The sequence below is a fragment of the Cotesia glomerata genome, linkage group LG2 (assembly GCF_020080835.1).
Source record: "Cotesia glomerata isolate CgM1 linkage group LG2, MPM_Cglom_v2.3, whole genome shotgun sequence".
Lineage (NCBI taxonomy): Eukaryota > Metazoa > Arthropoda > Insecta > Hymenoptera > Braconidae > Cotesia > Cotesia glomerata.
In genome coordinates, this window is record NC_058159.1 from 5,067,224 (window position 1) to 5,091,968 (window position 24,745).

Below are 24,745 nucleotides of genomic sequence, written 5' to 3' on the forward strand. Positions count from 1 at the left end.
CGAATGTAAGTGCCATTATCCTGATGGCATTCTAGTAGTTTCGTATTTCCGAAACGAACTTGTTACAAACTCAAATTGGTTTTCCCGTCGAGATCAACTGAGCATCTCTCATGAGATCGTGAACAACTATATAACCATGTGTATAGCACTGACATCTATATATTTATACATATATTGAATTCACAACATACATTTAGGTGTTGTGAAATACAAAGCTTGTGTTACATTTAATAATAATACCCTAATGAAATCCATTTCATCTTTATTACATTATCTACTCAATTTATTCAAACAAAAACAATAATAATACTAAAAAAAACAATAATAATAACTCGTAATTTTGCTGTCTTTATGTGACTGCCGTGACTTGTCAAATATAAATAAATGAATTTTGCTTTATTAAATAATGATTTTTGTTAAATTGCACTGTATTTTCGTAACTGTTGACCTTTTTAAAGATATAAGCTCATCCCGATGTTACACTCATCAAGAGCTTTCATTTGAGCACCCACATGCATTTTTGATATATTTTTCATATATACATATATATAATATACTAGCTGATACCCGCCCGCTTCGCTGGGCATGCAATAAAATTTTATTGTGTAACCTAGACGAAAAATATAAACAAAATAATTAATTTCAACAATCTTAACGAAATTATATCGCTTTTTATCTATAAAATAATTATTTTTACAGCTCTGAATTTGTTAAGAAATTACATAAATAAATATGTTATTATTCTTTTGTTTAAGCGCCAACTTCAATAACGTTATCAAGATTGTTGATTCAGATTATTATTTCTTATCTCAGCGCCTTTTTTTTATAAAAATATGAATATTAGTAATCAAGATTATGAAATTAATCACATATTAATTGAAAATATAAACAGCAATGTTATTATATTAATTTGACTGAAAATTAACATTGATAAGTTCATGAATAAATTTATTTCTGCTTATAAATATAAAAATGAATATTTTTAATCTTTGTTATTAAGAAATTCGTCACAAATTAAGTGGTATTATAAAATATATTTGTTATTATTCATTTTATTAAGAATTAACCTAAATCGACCGTTTTTTATAATTTAACGATATCGTTGTGAAATTTTAGAGAAGATAAATCAGAAACAATTTACCATTTTAATTTTAATCATTAAAATCAATATAATCATTTAACAATATCAACTTAATAAATTTATGTTTTATTTAGTTGTGTTATGATATAATGGAGTTCATCCTTTATGATCATTACAATACATATTAGCTATTTCAGTTATTAATGATTTAGCTAGTCTTTTTTAAAAAAAGTACGACTATAAATTCCTACTATCCCAACAAACAATCGATAAAATTTGAAATCAAAATGTATTTGCCTAACGTATAGAATATTAGTATTTAGTAACTTTCTACTTTTATTCTAATCATTCCTCTGAATTTAGTTGACAACCGAATTTGTTATTACAATTTATTTATTTTGACAGTTATTATGGTAACATTAACCATGGTGACGGTGACCATAGTAACGGTAACCATAGCAACGGTTACTATGGCAACGCTAACCATGGTAACGGTTACCATGGCAACGGTAACCATGGTAATGGTAACTATGGTAATGGTAACCATAACAACGATAACCATAGCAACGGACCATTTCTTTTATGAGCGGGGGTCAATAAGTGAAAATCCATTTCCGATAGGAATTCCGTAATATCGCTTCTTATCTCTCATCTACGGTGAAAAAGGAGTACCTATGCCAAATTTTAAATAAATCGGTCCAATAGTTTCGGAGATCTGGTGATGAGTCAGTGGTATTTCGCTTATATGTATATAGATATATAAATATATGAAAAATTGATGTGGGTACTGAAATGAAAGCTCTTGATGTGTGTAACATAGGGATGAGCTTATATCTTTAAAAATTTCAATAGTTCACGAGATAAATGTCATTTCTTAATTATTGACATTTTTTAAGATATAAACTCATTTCGATGTTACACTCATCGAGACCTTTCATTTAAGTACCCACATGACATTTTTTATATATTTTATATGTATGGTATTTGTGAAATATATAAATATATAAAATATATGAAAAATTGATGTGGGTACTCAAATAAAAGGTCTCGATGAGTGTAATGTCGGGGTGAGCTTATATCTTTAAAAATGTCAGTAGTTGACAAGATACAAGGTCATTTCTTAATAACATTTTTAACGATATAAGCTCATCCCGATGTTACACTCATCAAGAGCTTTTATTTGAGTACCCACATTCATTTTGATATATTTTTCATATATTCATATATATAATATACATAAATATATGAAAAGTTGATGTAGGTACTCAAATGAAAGGTCTCGATGAGTATAACATCGGGATTAGCTTATATCTTTAAAAATTTCAACACTTCACAAGATACAAGGTCATTTCTTAATTATGTATCTAGAGATAGAGCATTTTTGAATGCAGCCTAAATACTTATCATAATAAATTGACTATCGGTGAGAATGATATAACACCTTGAAAAAGCACAAATTCAAATCGAGACCTTTGCAATGACACTAAATTTCACTAAAAAAATCGATTTTATCATATGACTACCCTGGACATCAAATTTTTCTTATTCTCTTAACAATATAGATAATATAAGATTTTTTAAAATTTTTAATTGTGTCAAATTTCCGCTAGGTGTCGTATAAGCGCTACAATTACTCGTACTTAGAAAGCTAAGGCTCAAGTATTTAATATCGAAGTGAAATAAAAATATGGATGTCAATTTTTTCGTTTTTATTAAAAAATCTACAAAAAAAAATTTCCGCGTGTAACTTTTTTTAATTTTTAGATGTGAAATTTTTCACTTTAAAATTTTTTATTAATCATAATTACCTAAACTCAATAAAACCATGATGAAGTATAAGAGCCATAAAATCGCCTTGAAGATCATCACGTTCGCCAGTAAGTATGAGAATGCCATCCCAAGCTTCTGGCCTGAATTCTAGGTCTAGCTGAATGTGTTTATAAGCAGCCTTTAAAGCTGGAAATGCCAGCCACCCGTGCCCCGTAAATCTCGGTGACTTAACTTCTGCCTCTGAAACAATTTGAATAAAAAAAAAAAAAAACAACCATTAATCCATCCATCTATCTATCTTTTTGGTATAAATCGATTAAAAATTCCAAGGATTTTAAAATTTAAAACGAAATTCATCCAAAAGTAAAACTTTTAAAAAGTTACGAGTAAAATAATCGGAGGGTGCGAAAATCCCGCACGGACGTCGTATCAATCACTCGACTTTCTGGCTCGGGGTATGGAAAACGAAGAGCAAGACGAGGGAAAGTACACGTCGGAGACTCAGGACCCGGACTATAAATCAATAAAAAAAAATAATAAAACAAATATATAAAGTTACTTTTAGTTTTAACTATCGATTTTCTGCTGCCTCACTGCTAATACTACAACGAATATTTCTGTTGATCTTATTTCGGTCACAAGAATTTTCCCAGACAATCTGTTGTAGCAGACTAGCAGACTGTTAAATCAGTAGCAGAGTAGGAGAGCAAACTAGTCTGATACTCTGCTACTTCTGCTGACTTGCTATAAAATCCTCCGGGTTTCCGGATTCCGAAAAGTGTTTGAGATACCTTTAATGTTATCCGACAAGTTTCAAAGATGCTTACGCCAAGTCAATGGCTTTGAGTATAATACAATTCCGAATATAAACAACTTTTCTTAAGAAATTTAACACACAGTATCCAATAAGTATAATATAATTTACTCGGAAGAAAAAATATTTTATTACTTGCTATACAATTATTATGGATTATGACGATAAATCATATGATAGTGGGAAATGTTTTCATAAATTGTGGAATCAGTCCTGTTTATTATATCAATCTTATCTCTAACATAATAGGAACAATTCCAACTCTGAAAAAAAAAAATTAACTTTTTTATTTCAATTTTAATTTTTAAGATTTTTTTAGCCGGGTGAAATAAGAAAAAAAAGTAAAAATAGTGGAAAAATTTTCAATCAGTCACCATTTTTTTGAAAATTCAAATTTTCTAAATTTCGTACGTGCAACGATAACTACACAGTAAAAAATTTTTCGTCAATGCGTTAAAAAATTTTGTGTTAAAAATTTTTATGTTAAATATTTAACATTTTTTAGTGTTAATTTAACACTTTTCTGGATTTAACACAAAATTTTTTGACGCAATGACGCAAAATTTTTTACTGTGTACATCTTTACTGATTAAGAATCAATTTAGGTTTTTATTTTCAGATGATCCGTTATTTTTCCTTGATTTATAAATTCCTTTATTTTTCCCTGTCAAAAAAATTCCCGAAATTCACCTTTTTTTTCGACCGTCACATTGGTGTTCCCTCTTAAAATTTTTTTTATATTTTTTATATCTAAAATAAAAAATAAAAAAAATGGTGATAACTAAATTGTTCACTTTCTAGTAAATAATAAAATTTTTAGACATACTTGAAGTTTATATTTTTTAAATCAGAAAATTTTTCAATTATTCGTATATGAAAATTATATCTCTACGATAATCCTCTAAGTTAAATTTAGTGTTAAAAAAAGTTAACCGTCTAAGAAGCTTTACTAAATTTTTTTCACACCAAAGAGCAATCTCATCACTATTTTGTTAAAAAAATTCTTACAATATTATAAAAAAATTTCCATAATTTTATTACCCCATAATAACAATAACAATAATATGATTCTTATTATTCTAATGAACAATACTTTTATCAGGTAATTTACATGCCTAATTACACCTTGGTTTCCCTTATGTGCAGGTACCACAGGTCCGTACCAACCCGGTAACAAGTTTCTTGTAATTATAAGCGTTGATTAATGTAACCGTGATAAAGCACAATTAAAAGTTGCCCTGAAAGTTTGTAACGTGAGGACAAATAATCAGAGCCACCCGGCATACGGCGGCCTCATCACTGGCAGTACTCAGTGCCGGTAGATAGTAGATAGTTTTCCTCGGTTGGACTTAAGCCAACCTTTTTTGGTTCCACTCTATTCTTTTTTATAAGACCCGAGTTCAGAGTCAAGTCCACCCCTCACCCTACTGGATCTGCATTTATAGTTACGTACTTAGCTTGCGAAGACGGTGCTTAACCCCAGACTTTCTTCTTCTTCTTCTTCGACTTATACTTCTATTCCGCTTAACTACCTACTGTTTCTTCCTCGTCCATAACCTCAAACTCGCCTTCTTTACATACCCGTCATCTCAGCTCTTCAATTCCCTTTTCTTAGGCCCCTTTTTATACACCATTCTGTACATCCAACCATTTTATGGTAATCATTGTCTTATCACTTATCATAAAGGAGTGATAAATTTTCTTAGTATTTTTGGGATATCATCTGATCACTCTCGAACATGAGTATTGCAATTCGTCAATTTATTTATTTTGTACAAATTTTGATATTGGAAATTTTTTTTTGTATACAGGCTGGGCTATGCGCAAGTTGGGCGCCAATTTTTCAAGGAAGAAAAATTTGACCATTTTTATTTAATAATTAATTTTTTCTATAATTATAATCAAAACTAACAACCTTGCAGTCACTATGTGACTGCCGGGACTTGTAAACTATAAATAAATGAAATTTTGCTTTATTAAATAATGACTTTTGTTAAATTACACCGTACTTTCTTAACTATTCACGTTTTTAAAGATATAAGCTCATCCTGATGTTATACTCATCAAGAGCTTTCATTCGAGTACCCACATGCATTTTGATATATTTTTCATATATACATATATATAATATATATAAATATATGGAAAATTGATGTGGGTACTCAAATGAAAGGTCTCGATGAGTGTAATGTCGGAATGAGCTTATATCTTTATAAAAATGTTAATAGTTCACAAGATAATTGTTAAAATGCTCCGTACTTTCTTAAATATTGACATTTTTAAAGATATAAGCTCATTTCGATGTTACACTCATCAAAAGCTTTCATTTGAGTACCCACATGCATTTTGATATACTTTTCATATATACATATATATAAATATATGAAAAATTGATGTAGGTACTCAAATGAAAGTTCTCGATGAGTATAACATTAGGATGAGCTTATATCTTCAAAAATGTAAATAGTACTCAAAATACAGGTCATTTCTTAACTATTGATATTTTTAAAGATGTAAGCTTATCCTGATGTTACGCCCATCAAGAGCTTGCAATTGAGTACCCACATGCATTTTTGATATATTTTTCATATATACATATATATAATATATATAAATATATGAAAAATTGATGTGGGTACTCAAATGAAAGGTCTCGATGAGTGTAATGTCGGAATGAGCTTATATCTTCAAAAATGTCATTAGTTGACAAGATACTATGTCATTTCTTAACTATTGACGTTTTTAAAGATATAAGCTCATCTCGATGTAACACTCATTAAGAGCTTTCATTTGAGTACCCACATGCATTTTGATGTATTTTTCATATATATATGTATATAAATATATAAAATATTTGAAAAATTGATGTGGGTACTCAAATGAAAGGTCTTGATGAGTGTAACGTTGGGATGAGCTTATATTTTTAGAAATGTCAATAGTTCATAAGATACAAGGTCATTTCTTAATTATGTAACTAGAAATAGAACATTTTTTAATGCAGTCTAAATACTTATCATCATAAATTGACTATTGGTGAGAATGATATGAAATCTTGACAGGACACAAGTCTAGCTCAAGACTTTTCTAATGATACCAAATTTGACCATAAAAACCCATTTTATCATACAAATACACTGGTCACAAAATTTTTACAAATATAGATTATGGTAGCAATAGCGGAGAACTTAAAATTTAAAACCTTAAATCAATAAATAATTAATTAATTATAGCAAAAAATATATAAAAAATATTTTTTTTACATTGTAAAAAAATTTTTTAAATTGAGCGGTATTTTAATATACAAAAATATGTTAAAATTGAATTTCAGGTCTACGACAAAAATTAATAATTAATTACAGAAAATAAGTTGATTATATATCTGATAAGAAATTTGTAAAATTACAAGATAAAAACACGTTAAAATAAAAAACCCAATTCTACAAAAAAAAAAAAAAAAAACTTTAGTCGAATAAATTAAAAAAATTTCAATAAAATGATAAAATTTCAATGTAATTTTAATAAAATTTTCATAATCTTAAATTTAATCAATAAAAATAACTTTTTAAACCGTCTTTTGGATACATTAAAAATATTTTACAAACTATTTAATTATTTTTAGTATTTTATTAATGAAATTTTTTTTTATACAGAACTTTTATGAAATATCGAAAAAACTAATTAATAATAACATCTAAATTAACAAAAAAATTTTTGTATAATTTCCTAAAAACAAGCGCATAAATTTTCCATCTACCATCTCGGTCCTCAACTTAAATATTTGCCGGTTGTCAAGAGCAGCCAAGTAGAGCTGAGTTTTCCAACCACCCACTCCAAGAATTATTTAATTGCTCAACAAATTACCCAAAAATAAAATTCCGAAGGAAAAAGAATGAAGAATCCTTCATCCTTGATATAAATACACCCATGAAGTGGATAAATTAAAAAAAATGGTTTATAAATTCCCAGAAGCAAAAAAATAATAGTTAATTAATGTTGATGAATAATAGAAATTAATTGACGTAAATTACATTAAACGTTTTGATGAATTATTCAGGTAAATATATCTGAGAGTTTGCAAAGAGCGGAGACCGGGGAAGGGGAAAGTCAAAAGGTTTTCAGTACTTAACAAACTGACGCTCGAGAAAGACCGGGTTTGGTATAGTATCGCTACTCGAAACATCCCTTTGATTGACTTCTCACAAAGCTCTTTCTTGCACTCGTATTAAACTATCGATCGTCATGCAGCCCGCGAGCTTTTATGCAAATTACCTAAAGCCAGAGGGATCACTACCAGGTCTCTGAGTCTCTACTTTAGCATGACAAACCGGTCGGTTATATACGTCAACTTCCAGCTACCAGCTACTAGGTTCCTAGTTCCAGTTCCCCGTTCCAACCCACGACGGAACTATACCACTAGTTCTCAGAACGTGTCGTTCGAGAACTCGTATGCTAATAGCTGCTATTGCGACTATCTAGTGAGCGATCGTAAAAAAGGTTTTTATCATTATGTACTGCTCCTATCCGGGTTTTACTGCCGAGTTGCTCGTGCTCTTTATTAAAAATTTTTTACTCCTGCTTTTTATTATTTATTATGTTCGTGTCGTTTTTTACTGTAAAAAATTCACGGAGAAATTTTTACATTACCAACTCGGTGGTTTTGATTTCACAACACTCGCCTATGATTATGACTTATAATTGAGAGAAATATTTTTATCTTTAATCAAGGAAAAAAGTTCTTAAATCAAGTTGGATTTATTTGAACCAAAAATAATTTATTAGATCAATAATTTTTATACTTGTCAAGATAATCAAGCTTTTTAAAATAATATTTTTGATTCAATAATTTTTTTATTTAATCAAGTTATTTTTTTATCAATGTATATGAGAATAAAAACTATTCTTTAAAAATAATATTTTATTTATTATCGAATAGTGTAAGTTAATTAAATAGTAAATTAAATTAAAAATTAATGAGAGATAAGCTTTTTAAAAGAGTGAAAAAAAATTGTTTTTATTTTAAAACTTTATTTTTAAAAAATTAACTCTCTTACTATGAGACATTTTAGCGATCATTCGCCATCTGTCGGAAAATTTCAAAACTACCTTGGATAAAAAAATTATGTGTGGAAATATATGACCATATTAGACCTGATAAAAAATAGTATTTTTGGTTCAATAATTTTTTTATTAAATCAAGTTATTTTTTTATCAATGCATGCGAGAATGAAAACTATACTTCAAAATTAATATTTTATATATTATCAAATAGTGTACGTCAATAAAATAATTGATTAAATTAAAAACTAATCAGAGATAAGCTTTTTAAAAGGATGAAAAAAAATTGTTTTTATTTTAAAAAAATTAACTCTCTTATTACGAGACATTTTAGCGATCATGAGCCATCTGTCGGAAAATTTCAAAACTATCTCGGATAAATAAATTATGTGTGGAAATATATGACCATATTAAACCTGATAAAAAATAGTATTTTTGGTTCAATAGTTTTTTTATTCAATCAAGTTATTTTTTTATCAATGTATGTGAGAATAAAAACTAAATTCTAAAAATAATATTTTATTTATTATCGAATAGTTTAAGTTAATTAAATTAAAGACTAATGAGAGATAAGCTTTTTAAAAAGGTGAAAAAAAATTGTTTTTATTTTAAAACTTTATTTAAAAAAAAATAACTCTTTAATTACGAGACATTTTAGCGACCATGTGCCATCTGTCGGAAAATTTCAAAACTACCTCGAATAAAAAAATTTTATGTGAAAATATATGATCATATTAGACATATTAGACCAGATAAAAAATTATGTATGAATATATTAATCCATATCCGGCCACATGTGAATGTATAAAATTTTTTATATGAGCACATAAAAATTTTTTTAATGAATATTTTATTTTTATACAAATTAATAACTAAAAGTTTTTTTTACATAAAACATTTAACACTTCAAACAAGCTTTTTATAGCTCTAATAAAATAATCTTCTCTAAAAGTATATTACAATATACCATTGACTTTTCTATCCCCCGAAATAAAAAAAGAAAGTGAAACTTTTTATCTCCCGAGTTAAATATGCCAGAAAATACGGTATTCCTTTGACGATAAAAATATATATTTTGATATATATTTTTATAGAATTTAATCCGGCGAGATATGACCAAGTCGAGCAGAGTAGCAGTGGACCTTTTGTATCTCCTCTCTCCTTTGGCTGTTTTACTAGTTGTGTGCCACACAATAGAATTTTCCGCCTGGTCCAACAGAAGCTTCACAGAAGAGTATCGATTTGCCTACTCCACGCTACTGCTCGTGTAGTCGAGTCACCTAGTCACATGCCGAACAGGGTAAGGCTAGTACTCATAGCTGATGGCTACACTATAGTCCTCATTCTCGTCAATGTGCCACAGGTGCACGCGAATTACTGTCAGCGACCTCAATGGAATATACCGTTCAATCTTCCTTCGTCAATATTAAAAAAAAAAAAAAAAATCTAAATAAACTTTGATGGAGAATAAACATATCAAAGTTTCGTTCAGAAAAAAAAATTATCGATTTTTTTTTTTTTTCAATATAAAAATATAGAATTTTATTTTGAAAGCTTTGAGCGAAGTTTTATTTGGTCTGAAGAAGACTTCTGACTGATAAGCAGTAATTATAACTGACGGAGAAACTTGGAATATGCATGAAGGAATATAGAGACACGGATGGACTTTACTTGTTTAACTTTATTTATTTTCTTTTTTTTTTTTTCTTCCTAAAGACACATAAAACACGCAGCGGAGCGTAAGGAAAGGGCGAGGAATAATTATTGGGCGTCGGGAGTTGTTGCCAAGATACGAGTTTGCTATTCCCCAAAGACATTGCTCGTAAAGCGTTGTACACACCCAAACGATAATTGCTTCGTCAATACTTTTGCAGCCGACTTCCCGGTAGTATATTTTCAGTCACGCGATTCGAAAGCTTTTCCTACACTCTATTGTTCTTATACGCTTCTAATATACATACACTAGTCTATTTTTGCAATGCACTACACCACAGACCCAAGATTCAATGTTACTCCTGATCAGAATTAATAATAAACCCCAATCTTCGGTACCGATAAATTTGGTCTGTCCGCTGGATAATTGCAAAAACATTTTCTGTTCTTGCTGAAACTGGTTTTCATTTAATGGACACGCAGAAGAGAAGTTCGGAGATTTTAATGGTTTAATAAAATTTACGTAGGAAATTATTTAGAATTATTTATCAATTTTTAAGAATTTAGTATATTTTTTATTTTTATAAAAAAAATTATTCAATTAAAATATAAAACATTGTAAAAAAAATTTAATAGTTAATATTAAATATTATTTGTGTAATTCATTTTTTCCCCCCAGCGCAATTTAATAAAAATTAAAAACAATTTTTTTTTTAATTAATTTAAGAAAAAATTTTTAAATTAGAAAATTGATTAACTGCAAAAAATTTTTTTTTAATTTTTTCTAAAAATGTGAATATCAATTATTATTTTTTTTTCTAATCAAAAATTAGTTTGCCAATTAATTAAACTAACAATTAATTTAAGATAAGCTTTTTAAAAGAGTCAAAAAAAAGATTTTTATTTCCATACGTATAATATCAAATTATACTCTCTTGTAGAGAGAGAATTTAGCGACAATACGCCATCTGTCGGAAAACTTCGAAACTAGGATAAAAAATTATACCTGGAAATATATGACCGTATTCTAATACGGCAAATTTTCATGTCAGGCGATTTATGGATATATAAAATCTTTTTATAAGGTCATGTCAGCAACTTATATCACGAGTATCTACTCTAACAATAAATCACTCTATTTCTATCGAATTGTTCTTTTAAGAAGCACAATTTAAATTTGTACAAGCATGTATTATTTTATACCGAGTATATTTAGTATTTCAAACAAAGCACTGGTCGGAAACGTGAACTGAAATAGTATATCGATTAACAAAATATCTAAAGAGTATCTGGATTATTAATTTATACTAAAATTCTAGTGTCCGTTGGAATTGAACCTGAGGATATGAATAATTAATTTTAATCGATTTCTCTTCAAAAGTCCCATTGAAACTCGGATCTAATTATATTATATAACCAGCCATTTGAGTTATTATTTGTACAAACTGATTATTTATAAATTAATTTATGGGCTATATTAACAATTATAAAACAACTGTCGCGTATTTATGAGTAAATTCGTACTTATTTTTAGTCAATGCTTCTGAAAATGTTAAAATAAAAAAGATTTAAGTCGATATCTCTCCCTAAAATTAATAAAAGGATTAGCGTAAAGAACGCTTACTATGTTGCAATAAAATATTTTAACCTTTTACCTAATGATCTTAAGATATTAAATTGTAGTAAAAAAACACTAAACTATAAGATAAAAGATTGGATTAAGAATCTGTCATTGTAATAGTACAAGAAATTTGTGCAATATTAACATTTCTCAAACTATTTATGTATTTTGTATTTTTATATATATTTTTAAATATTTTGTAAAATTAGGATAATTTATCTAATATCTAGCTCTATGCACAGATGCCTTTGCATCTCTATAGACCTGTATGCTAGAAATAAATTGAAACAATCACAACGTGGTCCGAAGATTTGTAAAGTTTGTATTAGCAAAATAATTTGTTGTCTATTTTTTTTTTATTTTTTAAACAAGCAAAATTTTTTTGAAACAATAAATTTTATTAGAGAATTAAACTAAGGATAAAATAATTGAATGTAAAATATAGAGGAACTTTACAAGGATTAATAGTTCCATTAGGGACATGAAAATAAGTAACATTTAACGAGAGTAAGACAATTAAAGTTTTACAACCTTGTTTTGAATTACGTTATAACAATTATCCGAGTTAATACCCGAAGAAGGGCTCAGGTAAGGAAGTACAAAGGAGCAAGAAGCAAAGAAGATCGACCCTTTTGAAACTATTGCGAAGTATGACACTCTTGAACCCTTCGCTAGCAAAGTATCCGGCGCATAGTAGCGTGGATATCGCTTTACTGGGATCGAACACGGACCCTTGTGTTGGCTGCCTCAGTCTTCAGTGCTCATGATATAAGTAAAGGCAAATTGTTATTTGTTACAGGTCATACAAAATAAAAAATGTAAGAAAAGACACTTCGCTATTTATTTTACGGCTTACGTGACTCAAGGCAAAATATAAAAATATTACATAAAATAAAAGTTTATATCGTATATGTACACAGAAAGAAAAATTTCTTGACTGGAGGACAAAATTCTTGGCTCAAGAAAATTTTTGGGTGCCTGAAGGAAGAGCGAAATTGAGTTGGCCAAAGTAAAAATTTTTCTTGATATTTTATTCTTAGTGGAAGTAATTTTTTCTTAATTCAAATTATCATAAATACTTGATACAATAAATTTTTATATTTGATCAAGATTTTTAGATACTTTAGGGAAGCAGCGCCACCTATTTTAGCTGAGAAAAAAATTTTCTCACCTTAAGAAAATTTTTCTCTCGAATATTTGATACCTTTTTTATATTATTTTAGCGTGTAATTATACATATTGAATGAAAAAAAAATGATGAAATATTATTTGATCTTCCCATTTGACATGTTAATCAATAAAAATATTAATAAAAATTTACTTCTATCTTTATATTTAATTTTTTGAAGCAAGAGAGAAATTTTCTCAATACAATAAAATTTACTTCCATCAAGAACTAAATTTTTTGGAGCTAGAGGCTGAATTTTCTCAAAACAAGACGATTTTCTTGACTTAAATAAATTTTCTTGGATCAAGATGCATATTTCTTAAAGCAAGAGAATTAATTTAGTTGGAATAAGTGAAATATCTTGTCAAAAAAAAATTTTTTTTTCGCTCAAGAAAATAATTAGGAAGAAAAATATTTTCTTGGCTCAAGTAAACCTTTTTTTCTGTGTAAGTGTAATTATTTATTATTTTTTTTAATATCATTCGTGAAAAGATAATGAACCAAATACAGTAAGCGTTGAAAATTACATCTCATTCGTATGAAATTATATAAATCATAACAATTAATATCATCACTAATTATCCGAGTTAATGCTCGAAGGCAACAAATTAATTAAAATAAATATTAATACGTCCAATAATAATTTCAATACCCCGATAATAATTATAATTACTATCAATTAAAAATCGGTAAAAAAAAACTAACGATTTCGCAGTGGTCGATTGGAAAAACTAAAAATAAAATAAACGCTGGTAGAGAATTTATAGAAGCCAAATAAATCCGATTGGGTATTAAAAAAGTGAAATAAAATGGAGTACCGAGCACCGAGTAGACTAAAAAAATTCAAAGAAAGGAATAGATAACGAGGATCTTTTCATTTTCCCACTAGAAAATCTATAAGGAATAAATGAGAGGATCAAATCGATTTGAGAGACACTACAAGGAAACATTAAAAATAAAAAATATAAAAGAAGAAATGTCAAATTATTGGAAAACGATTCACGTTACTGATACGCCAGTCCTTTCGTTTCTGTCCACTCTTCTCATCATTTGCTTGTCGGATTTACCGGTTAAGTCCATTCCAATTTTTTTTTTTAATCATTATTGTGTAATCCGATAATTTAATTTATTTCCGCACGCAGAAAAAAATTTTGTTAAGATAACCTAAGATACACTGAGAGAAAATTTTATTTAATAGTAATAAAATTTTATTATTATTTAATAAAACGTTTATTTGGCTAATAAAGGGGAAGGGGAAGTAAACAAGTAGGTTAGATTAGGATGTCTCGTTGAAAAATCTTTATACTATTTATTTATTGAGATATTTATTAAAAGATTTTACTGTGAAAATATATTTGAATATATTATATATAATTAATTGATGAATATTAATTTTTTTTTGAGATTAGATTTGTTTTAATGACTTAATATTCGTATAAATGACAGCAAATGAAAGCGACGCTCGTGGCTATCTTAATAAACATACACGGAAAAAAGTAAACTGTAATATTCACTCGGATTCGGTTAATTTTTATAGTTTCAAACAGTATAGTAAAGCGGACATCGGGGTGGCAAAAATATAAATATTACAGAACTTAATGTAGAAAGTATAAAAGCCATAATTTATAATTTAATATCCAAAATAAGTGATTAGTAGCTGTCACTATAGTAAATAAGGGGGCGTCCATAAATTACGTGAGGCATTTTTGAGAATTTTTTAACCCCCTCTCCCCCCTTGATAAGATTTCGTCAGATTTTCCTCAACTCCCTCCCCCCTCCCCTAATCTCACGCGAGATTATTCAAAATTTATGTTTTGGCTGTAAACGGGTTGGATTATTGAGAAAAAAAGTGCCATTCGGCTACACCCGACATGGATAGGTAGATTTCTTGTTTGAATATTGAAAAAAACACGTTATTAAAAGGCCGTAATGTCCTAAAATTTATTTTTTATTATATTTTTGCAAATAACGATATGAGACTGACTACAGCAAATAGATATTTAAAGACATCTACCTAAAAAATAGGATTTTTTACATATAAAAGTCATTTGATGATAAAAGCTAAAATTTAATTTATTATTGATTTTTTTTTAATTTTCTCAACTACGAAATAAATTGAAAAAAGTATTAAAAGTCGACGAACAATAGTTTAAATTGAAGATAATTAAACATATTATGACAAAATTGTATTAAAATTACGACATGAGACCGGCTACCACCGATAGATTTCTAAAGAAATCTATACCTAAAAAATTAGTGAATCCTATCGATCAATAATCAAATTAAACAATCGAGCGCTACTTTACTGCTCTGCAGGGTTCAGACGAATACGACAAACACTATTGTGTCAAATTTGGCCATATTTTATTATAGAGATACTTTTTCACGCAATTTTACACTGTTTCTGCTAGAGAAAAAATTACGTGATATTTGTTAAGATCCCCCCCCTTCCCCCTAAGTGAGATTTGGTAAGATTCAGCATGATCCACTCCCCCCCTAGAACACCTCACGTAATTAATGGACGCCCCCTAACGACTCTTTCATCTTAAAAAATTACAGTTTCAAACAGTAAAAATTGCCATTTTAATATACTAAATTTAAATTTACGCGCGCAAGCGCGCGCCTTGACTATAGAGTTTGCATATATTTTCATGCTTATGATATAATTGACCAATCACGTTACGAATAGTTTGATGCCACATACATTTCATCTCAATTTTATTATAGGATATAGGATCTCAATTTTATTATAGGATAGTCCATATTATGAGGAGAAAGGGAACTTAGATGAAAGAGAAGGGGGTCTCACTCAAGAAGAATTTAACATTTGAAACAGTAAATATTATACTTTTAAAATATACATTTTACCAGTCCAAGCAAGTCAATAATTACAGTTTGATTTTTAGCGTTGCGTTTAAAATTTACCATTTTACTTTGTAAATATTGACGTTGCTTGTATTAGAAATTTACTAACTTTATTTTATACTTTTTGCATATCATAAGATCATTTTTTAGGTACGAAATGATAAATATCAAAGTCTGAATTCTTAATTATTATACTTTAACATTTTAGACATTTACATAGCGAATATTACTGTTTGAAATAGTATTTTCTTCCATGTAAAGAGTAAATTGTAACGATTAAATGGTAAATATTATAAAGTGAATAGTAAAATCACGATTTTACTGTTTGAAATGGTAATTTTTAGCAGTTGATCATTACTTATTATCAATCGACTGTTATTTATTACAGTTTACTTTTTTCCGTGTATATTAGTATTTAAGAAAATTTTATTAAATACTAAAAAAATTTTATTCATATGAAATATAATTTTATTAATATTAACTAAGTTTTCTTTTCAAGTCCAAATAAACTTTTTTATTAATATTAAATAAAATTGTCTCTCAGTGTATGTTGTGGTAACAAATGAATTTGTTAACATAGGAATAACAAATTATAAGTTAAAATAACAAAATTTAGGTTATAAAAAAATTATTGATATGTTATAACAACAAAACAGTTTCGTTATCATAGCAAAAATTTTAAGGGGCCATGAAAGAAGATTTGATAACATTTTTATGAGATGATTTTTGGTGCATTGTTTTGAGCTAAATTTTAGACAGTTTTTAATCAAATTTAAACCACATATAAAAAATATAATAATAAAAGCAGGGAACTAATTTATATATGAAATTTTTACAAAAAAAAAAAATTAATTCATAAGAAAAATCGCAACTTTATACAGCCTACAGAAATCTACGTCCAAATAATGAATTTTTGTTTATTTTATGGAAACAATGATTATAAAAAAGAGTTCCCTGCATTCTTTGTCACTACTGTTATAAAAAATTTATAAACCCGATTATTTATAATCACAATTATTAATAATAAAGCACCGAATGTAATTATCAATAAACAAGTGGATATTATTCTTTTGAATTAATTTTTTTTTTTGTAAAAATTTCATATATAAATTAGTTCCCTGCTTTTATTATTATATTTTTTATATGTGGTTTAAATTTGTTTAAAAACTGTCCAAAATTTAGCTCAAAACAATGTACCAAAAATCATCTCATAAAAATGTTATCAAATCTTCTTTCATGGCCCCTTTAGTTGATTCGACAAAATACTTTAGTTGATATAACAAATTTTTTTGTTGAAACAGCAAAATTATGCTATTAAAATAACAAAGAGAATTTGTTGGAGTAACAAAGACAATTTGTTAAAGTAATCAAGAGAATACATAATTCAAAAATATGCTATAATCAGCTATAGCTGATTTATAAAATATTTTAGCAACAAATTAGTTTTGTTATTGCAAAAAAATCATTTTGTAACAGCAACAAAGTCATTTTGTGACAGCAATAAAATGATTTCGTTAGGGCAACAAATTGATTTTGTGAATTAACAAATTGGTTTGAAACATTTTATTACTGCAACTAATGGATTTGTTGCTATAACTACACTCATTTGTTACCAGAACAAATTTTTCAGTTATCCCGTCTTTTGTTATTTCAACAAAATCGTTTTATGCGTGCGGGGATCTAACGGAAAATTTTGTTCGACTAAATTTAAGTTTTAAATTTAGGAATTCCAAGTTTGTCTTGTTGTTTTCTCGAGTTTCGTTGGCTATTTTTCTCAGTTAGTTTCATAACGACATAAGTTTGCCTCGGGGCACGCACGTGCCTAACGAGCAAGCAACTTTCTCGTTCGAAGTGTGAAGCTTCACGTGGTCAAGTGATAAAAGCTCACACGAACTTTCGGGATTAGGAGATACGCATTGTTCAAATAAATTAAAGCCATAAATATCTTAACAATTTAATTAATTAATTTTTCTGCCCTCCGGCCGGAAAGTGGCAACTTTCTGGCCGCTGCGCTAAACAAAGTTGCCACATTCCGGCTACGTCGAGCAGAAAAATAGTATACACACCTTGGTCAGTAAAAAGTAAAGCCATCACATGTTTGTCAACCTCGGCTTCGCCTCGGCCAACAATTACATGTGATCTGAGACTTTTCTTATTTTACTGGCCTAGGTATGTAATATACTATTAGGGCTGCTTTCAATAATTATAATTATGTTTCTTTTCTTGATTGTCGAGCTTTTATAATGAATAAGATTCAATAAAAAGCATAATTAATTATTAAATTTGTATTATTTTATTCCAAATTGTTAATTTAATTATTTTATTTTATTTTATCAAAAAATTTTTTTTGTGTTATAATTTTATGAAGCAATCCATCCGTGAACCCTCTTAAACCATTAAATATCTTCATAGAACTACTATACACACAACTAAACAGTAGACGTACTATTCTCGGTTGAAGTCTACTACTCGAGCTCTCACATAACATTACATCACCAGTGGGAAAATACTGCAGGGTCACCTATAAACACGACCGGAGAGCTAGCTTTGGAAGACTTATAACTCCATACTAATGGAGGGTTACGTGGAAATATAATAAAAGCGAAAAAAAAAAAAAAAAGAAAATAAGGAAAATAGTAGAGTTAGAACAGAAAAATCGACTTTTTCACTCTACATTCGCACACACTACACGCCCTTTACGAGTATTACGTGTCACTGTAATGTTAAACAACACACGTGTCTCATCTATCCTGCATAACACGTCCTTGGAATATCAACATCTCACGATTATGGACATTTGTATTGGCAGCTAGAACTAGAGCTAGACACTTTTTTCTTCTTCTTCTTCTTAAAAAAAAAAAAAAAAAAAAAAAAAATGATAATAATAATAATAAAGTTTTTTTTTTAATTTTTAATTGCATCAAATTTCCGCTAGGTGTCTCATAAGCGCTATATTAACTCGTACTTAGAAAGGTAAGGCTCAAGTATTTAAGACCGAAGTGAAATAAAAATAAAAATACAATAAAACATAAGCTCCCAAACCAATTCCTACTTAAATAACTCTCACTTGCATTTAATTCATAAACAAGCAATAACCATGTATATTAGGGTGTGCCAAAATTCAACTTCCGTGATGGACCTCTTAAAATTGGAATTTTGAGTTCCGCTTTTAACAGGAGTCGTGTTTGGGCATTTCCTGACAAATTTCGAGCGTAAGGGATTTATTTGATTATCATAGAATTTTTTTAAAGGAGTTTTGTTTAGGCATTTTTGCTGAAATTTCAAATTTCAAAATTTGGCCAAAACTCCTATTAACCCTTTAATGTTCGGCCTTGAATCCCCACTCTTAATTCGAGTCATATGTCTTTTTCTTTAAGTGAGAGAGCTATAGTATTTTTCTTGGAGAGGGGGCCAGAAAAGTAGTAGAAAGGGAAGCATGGACACACTACTACAACTAAACCGTCTTTCACACAACCGCATAACGGTCTATGATTGGCTCTCTCCCCTAACAGCTCGCACTGAGATCATTGCGCTTCCAGAACATTAAAAGGTTAAAAAATTATATGAAAATCAAATAAATCCCTTACGCTGAAAATATGTGAGGAAATGCCCAAACACAATTCCTGTTAAAAACGGAACTCAAAATTCCAATTTTAAGAGGTCTATCACGGAACTTGTATTTTGGCACACCCTAATGTATATAATGTAAATATACTGAAGTTAAATAAATTATTGTCTACGCTTAAGATAGTATGTAAGTTAAATTTGTCTAGTGGATTTTTTGTTAATTTTAACCACGAAAATAAATTAGAAACTCTATGTAAGAAGAAAACATAAGATATATAAAGAACAAAATAATTTTTGAGTCGTAAGATAGGTAAAAGTTATAAAATCGTTAGAATAACAAAATATATAACCTTGTTATGTAACAACAAGCCTAATGATAAATAAAGCTATTTTCAAAACTAAAAAAAAAAAAAATAAAAATGACCATTTTTTTGGTTTTTATTAAAAAATATTCAAAAAAAGTTTGTGCTTGCAATTTTTTTTAATTTTTAGATGTGAAATTTTTCAATAAAATTTTTTTATAATCATTTAATAATAATAATAATATTTTCATTATAAAATGTGAATATATATTGAATAAACGTAGAGGCAAAATTGATTAATAATGAAATATCAACAAACCATTTTGACATCGATCGCCAGTTCTACCGAGTGGACACTGACAACGTTGTTTGTAAGAGCTCCGCCTTGGTCTTGTGTCGTCAATACGAGTAACATCTCCGTTTTCCTCGTCGCTGCGAAATTGCTCGATGTAACAATTTCCCGCAGCTCCGCAGTCCAGCGAACAAGCAGGCTCCGTTGTCACGACGCTTTCCGTTGTTACCGGAAGTTTCTGCTCCAAGTTGGGGCTCTGAAACGTAACGACGTTCTAGATTAAAAGAAAATTTTTTATATGTATTTTTTTTCTTCGTATAGAAATATTTTATTTTCTTCCTTTACAACTTTTATATTGCACTGAATTTTCACCTAATTTCCTTTGATGTTTCATTTTAACGGGAATTTAATGAAAAAATTGAACGGCATTTATTTTACTTCTATTTCTCAAAAGTTATTGGAGAAAATAATAAAAAATATAAACAAAGGAAATTAATTACCTCTGACGTCGGAAATCTGATGGGATCGTTCGGAATTTCATTAGACAAATCCTGGGGGCTTTTTATGTCTGTAAGATTTAATTTTTCTCGCAGTGAGTCCAGCCGTATTGTAAATAATGACCCAGGCATGTAGTAAATGTTTTCTTTACCGTCGATTGTTATTTCTGATTCCTCATCGCTGTCATTGTTGTCGTCAAATGAGTCTGCTAAATCAGCTGTCGAGGGTGATGTTGAATTTAGTTCTAGAATAAATAAAACAATATATTAATTAATTGAAAAATTTACCCTAAAAAAAATTAACAGACTAAATTTTTTTTCCATCAAATAAAAATAATTTTTGAATCAATAAATTTTTTCTAGATTAAATTTTATTTAATTAAAAAAATTTTTTATTTAATTTTTTATTTAATTAAAAAAATTTCTTCAAATAATTTTTATAACTCAAATTAATTAACTTATTATTATTAATTCTATCCATAAAAATTTTATGATTTAAATTAAAATAATTTTTTTACTATTTAATTATTACTAACCATAAATAAAAAAAATAATTTTCATTAAAAACCCGACTACACTTGTATTCAAATTTTCCCCATAAAAGCTCTTAAATAAATTCGAGCGCAAGACCCCTAGCCTCTCGTCTATTTCCTCTTTATTCAAATAATTTAATCAAGTCCCACCATCAGGATCGACCCCTCAATTCATTTTAATCCGAGTTTTTATTTATTTCAATTCAAAATCTATTTATTCAAATGACCACGCGGTATTTTTTCTACTTTATTATTGAAAAGGTGAGTTTTTTTTCCGTACCGATAAAGTCGCTTAATTTGAAATCGATCTTGTGGATTGCATCAGAGGAAAATAATTTTAAGAAACAGCGAGACCGTGGTCAGTTGAGTGTTTGGATAGACGTAGAGTGTTTTCGAATCTCTTAACTCAGCACTCAGTACTCTTTGCGACTACAAGTTTATCCGATAAAACGTAAACGATAGAACAGTACCGATGCATTCCACTCGGGAACGACACAACCGCGTATTGCAACAATGGAACAATAGAACTACCCGTAGACGGTATCTTTTATCACCGTACCCTCGCCCTCACCTCCTCGGCTAGGGTAGTATCGCGAGACCACTTCTGTGTTGTGAATGAAAAATAGACAAGTGCACTTTCCTTACAAATACTGTAAAAACTCTTAGACTATATACTACTCGAGAATAGGGGACCGGAAAAAATGGAAATAACAACAATCAGACGACTCGACGCTTTTGTTTCTGAAAAAACAGAAGATTGAATTTTCCCATTAATTAAATAAAATATATATATATAATATATATATGGATATTTTTCTCCGAGTTAAAAGATGAGCAAAATTAACTTAACTTTTCTTATTTCAGACAAACCGTCGCTCTCGAATTATTTTCTTATTCTTTCTTTCCAGCAAGAGAACAGTAAGAGACACTACTTTGTCGCGAGAAGAAGTAAAGGTAAAATGGGCAATTTGCCGGAAAATCGTTCGCTGAGAGAATCTTTCGCCACTCAGAATTTAATGAGCCTGTCTCCGGGTTTAGTTCTGCTAACTTAGGGGACGTAAAACCTCTCATCCTCTTTTTCTTTACATCAATGACTAACAGACGATAATTTAAATGCGTTTATTCAAGGATTTATTTATTTTTAAAAATTTTTTAAGATATTATTAATTTTAAGGGGTTTTACGCAGTTGCAAAGCTAAAAAAACAACATTTTTTTATGAATTTTTTCTAGACACAGTTTTTAATTATCAATTACAAGTGATGGTAATTTAAATAGAGCCTACTTTCAAGAATACAATAGCGCGTCAATCATGTAAAAATATAAATGTGCACCGCTCCTGTAGAAGATGTTCTGAACGACCTCTAAAAAAAAGGCGCTTGGCGGTGATCTCCATTTCGGTGGTTTGGATTATCTGAAATCAAAAAATATGGTGAATTCTTTTACAGGATAAATTAATGCAGGTATTGGACGAAGGAATAAGATTCAAAAAAATTATTACTATTTTTTTTTTAACAATTTGGAAAATTGTTTTTCAACAAAAACGAAAAATTTTTTACAAATAGACGCCATTTTGTCCAAAATCAAAATTTTTCTTATTCCTTCGCTCAATACCTGCATTAATCTATCCTGTAAAAGAATTCACCATATTTTTTGATTTCAGATAATCCAAACCACCGAAATGGAGATCACCGCCAAGCGCCTTTTTTTTAGAGGTCGTTCAGAACATCTTCTACAGGAGCGGTGCACATTTATATTTTTACATGATTGACGCGCTATTGTATTCTTGAAAGTAGGCTCTATTTAAATTACCATCATTTGTAATTGATAATTAAAAACTGTGTCTAGAAAAAATTCATAAAAAAATGTTGTTTTTTTAGCTTTGCAACTGCGTATAACCCCTTAAGCTTAGTTAAAGATTTTGTACAAGAAAAAATTTTTTATTAAATCTTAAAAAATTTTGAGGCATTCCATAGTGACTGCTGGGACATTTGATTCTGAAATTCCATCAATTATCTATATTAATAAATAGAGAGCCGGTTTTTTTGTCCGGTTATACTGCGAAAACTACTGAACCGATCGGAATAATACTTATATCATAAGACGCAGCGTGTTTCGGAGAAGGTTTTAGTATATGATATGATGGTAATTATACTTATCCGGAACCCATATTTTTTTGACTTAAAAATAATGAATTTTTATTGTAACTAAATTTATTCTATTCGATTGTCATTTGTTTAAAATAAATTTTTTAATTCTATTGGTTATGTTTATATACTAGGCAGATTTCTTCACTTATGAGACCTGCAATTTCTTTAACTGAAATTTTTAATGCTCATTACAAATTTTTTTTTTTCATATCAATTATCATTCATTTTGTTAAGAAAGATACGGGAATGTTATAATGATTGCACATTGAAAGTTACAATGAATATTAGCTAGAATAATTACATGGATAAAATATGCATGCCAATTCGATAGAATTGGGAATATATGCAAGTCAAAACAATACTCTAATTAAATTTCAAGTCGAGATTTAAAAATGCAATTCTTTAAAGTGCCCAGCGGAGCGGGCGAGTTACAGCTAGTAAGCTACACTGATAGAAGGATTTGTTTATAGTTAAAAAGATTTGTTAATATTTAACAAATCATTTATTAGAAGCCATTTGTTAGTCCTTAACAAATATCTTTTAGTATTTAAAAAGATTTATTAATATTTAATAAATAAATATCAGATTTATTAAATACAAACAAATCTTTTTAAATACTAAGAAATATTTGTTTAATACTAAAAATTGGTCTCTAATAAATGATTTGTTAACTATTAGCAAATATTATTTAATACAAATAAATCCTTCTATCAGTGTATAATTATGTGACTGATACTTATACTATAGTAAAATTTATCTTATAATATAGAAGAATAACTAATTAACAACATCCCTTTGTCAAAACCTCCATTACTTTTTAAGTTTATCGTAATTATCATTCGACTGAGTGTGACTGGTGGGACATAAAAAAATCCTCTCTTACCGCGGTATACTTAAAGTCGAATTTCAGTTCGACCACTAAACTTTTAAAAAATATTTCCCCTTCAATACTAAATTTGTCCTACAAACATTCAATATTATGAAGAATTAGACTGATTAATTACGTAGAAATAATTCAAAAAACTTTTTTTTATTGTGGCTGGTGGGACAAGTACAAAATTTCTACATCAAGTTGTTTATTAAAAAGACTTTTATATTATTTCAACCTTTAAAACATCATTGTTAATATATTTAACTACACGGAAAAAAGTAAACTGTAAAATTCACTCGGATTCCGGTTAATTTTTATAGTTTCAAACATTACAGCGGACTTCGGGGTGGCACAAATGTAAATATTACAAAACTTAAAGTAGAAAGTGTGAAAGCCACAATTTATAATTTAATATCAAAAATGTGGTTAGTAGCTGTCACTATAGTAAATAACGACTCTCTCATCTTAAAAAATTACAGTTTCAAACAGTAAAAACTGCCGTTTCGAT

General features: G+C 28.6%; 1 protein-coding gene across 5 annotated transcripts in view; it reads right to left on the reverse strand.

Moving 5' to 3' along the window:
• Positions 1 to 24,745, reverse strand: part of LOC123259392 (pikachurin-like) — a 108,093-nt gene that overhangs the window by 40,127 nt on the left and 43,221 nt on the right. For all 5 annotated transcript variants that reach the window (XM_044719879.1, XM_044719875.1, XM_044719878.1 and 2 more), the window contains 3 exons: positions 20,689 to 20,930; positions 20,216 to 20,444; positions 2,890 to 3,091 (listed from right to left, as the gene is read on the reverse strand). In XM_044719879.1, the coding sequence (XP_044575814.1) occupies positions 2,890 to 3,091; positions 20,216 to 20,444; positions 20,689 to 20,930 (673 nt within the window). The remainder of the gene's footprint in view (positions 1 to 2,889; positions 3,092 to 20,215; positions 20,445 to 20,688; positions 20,931 to 24,745) is intronic.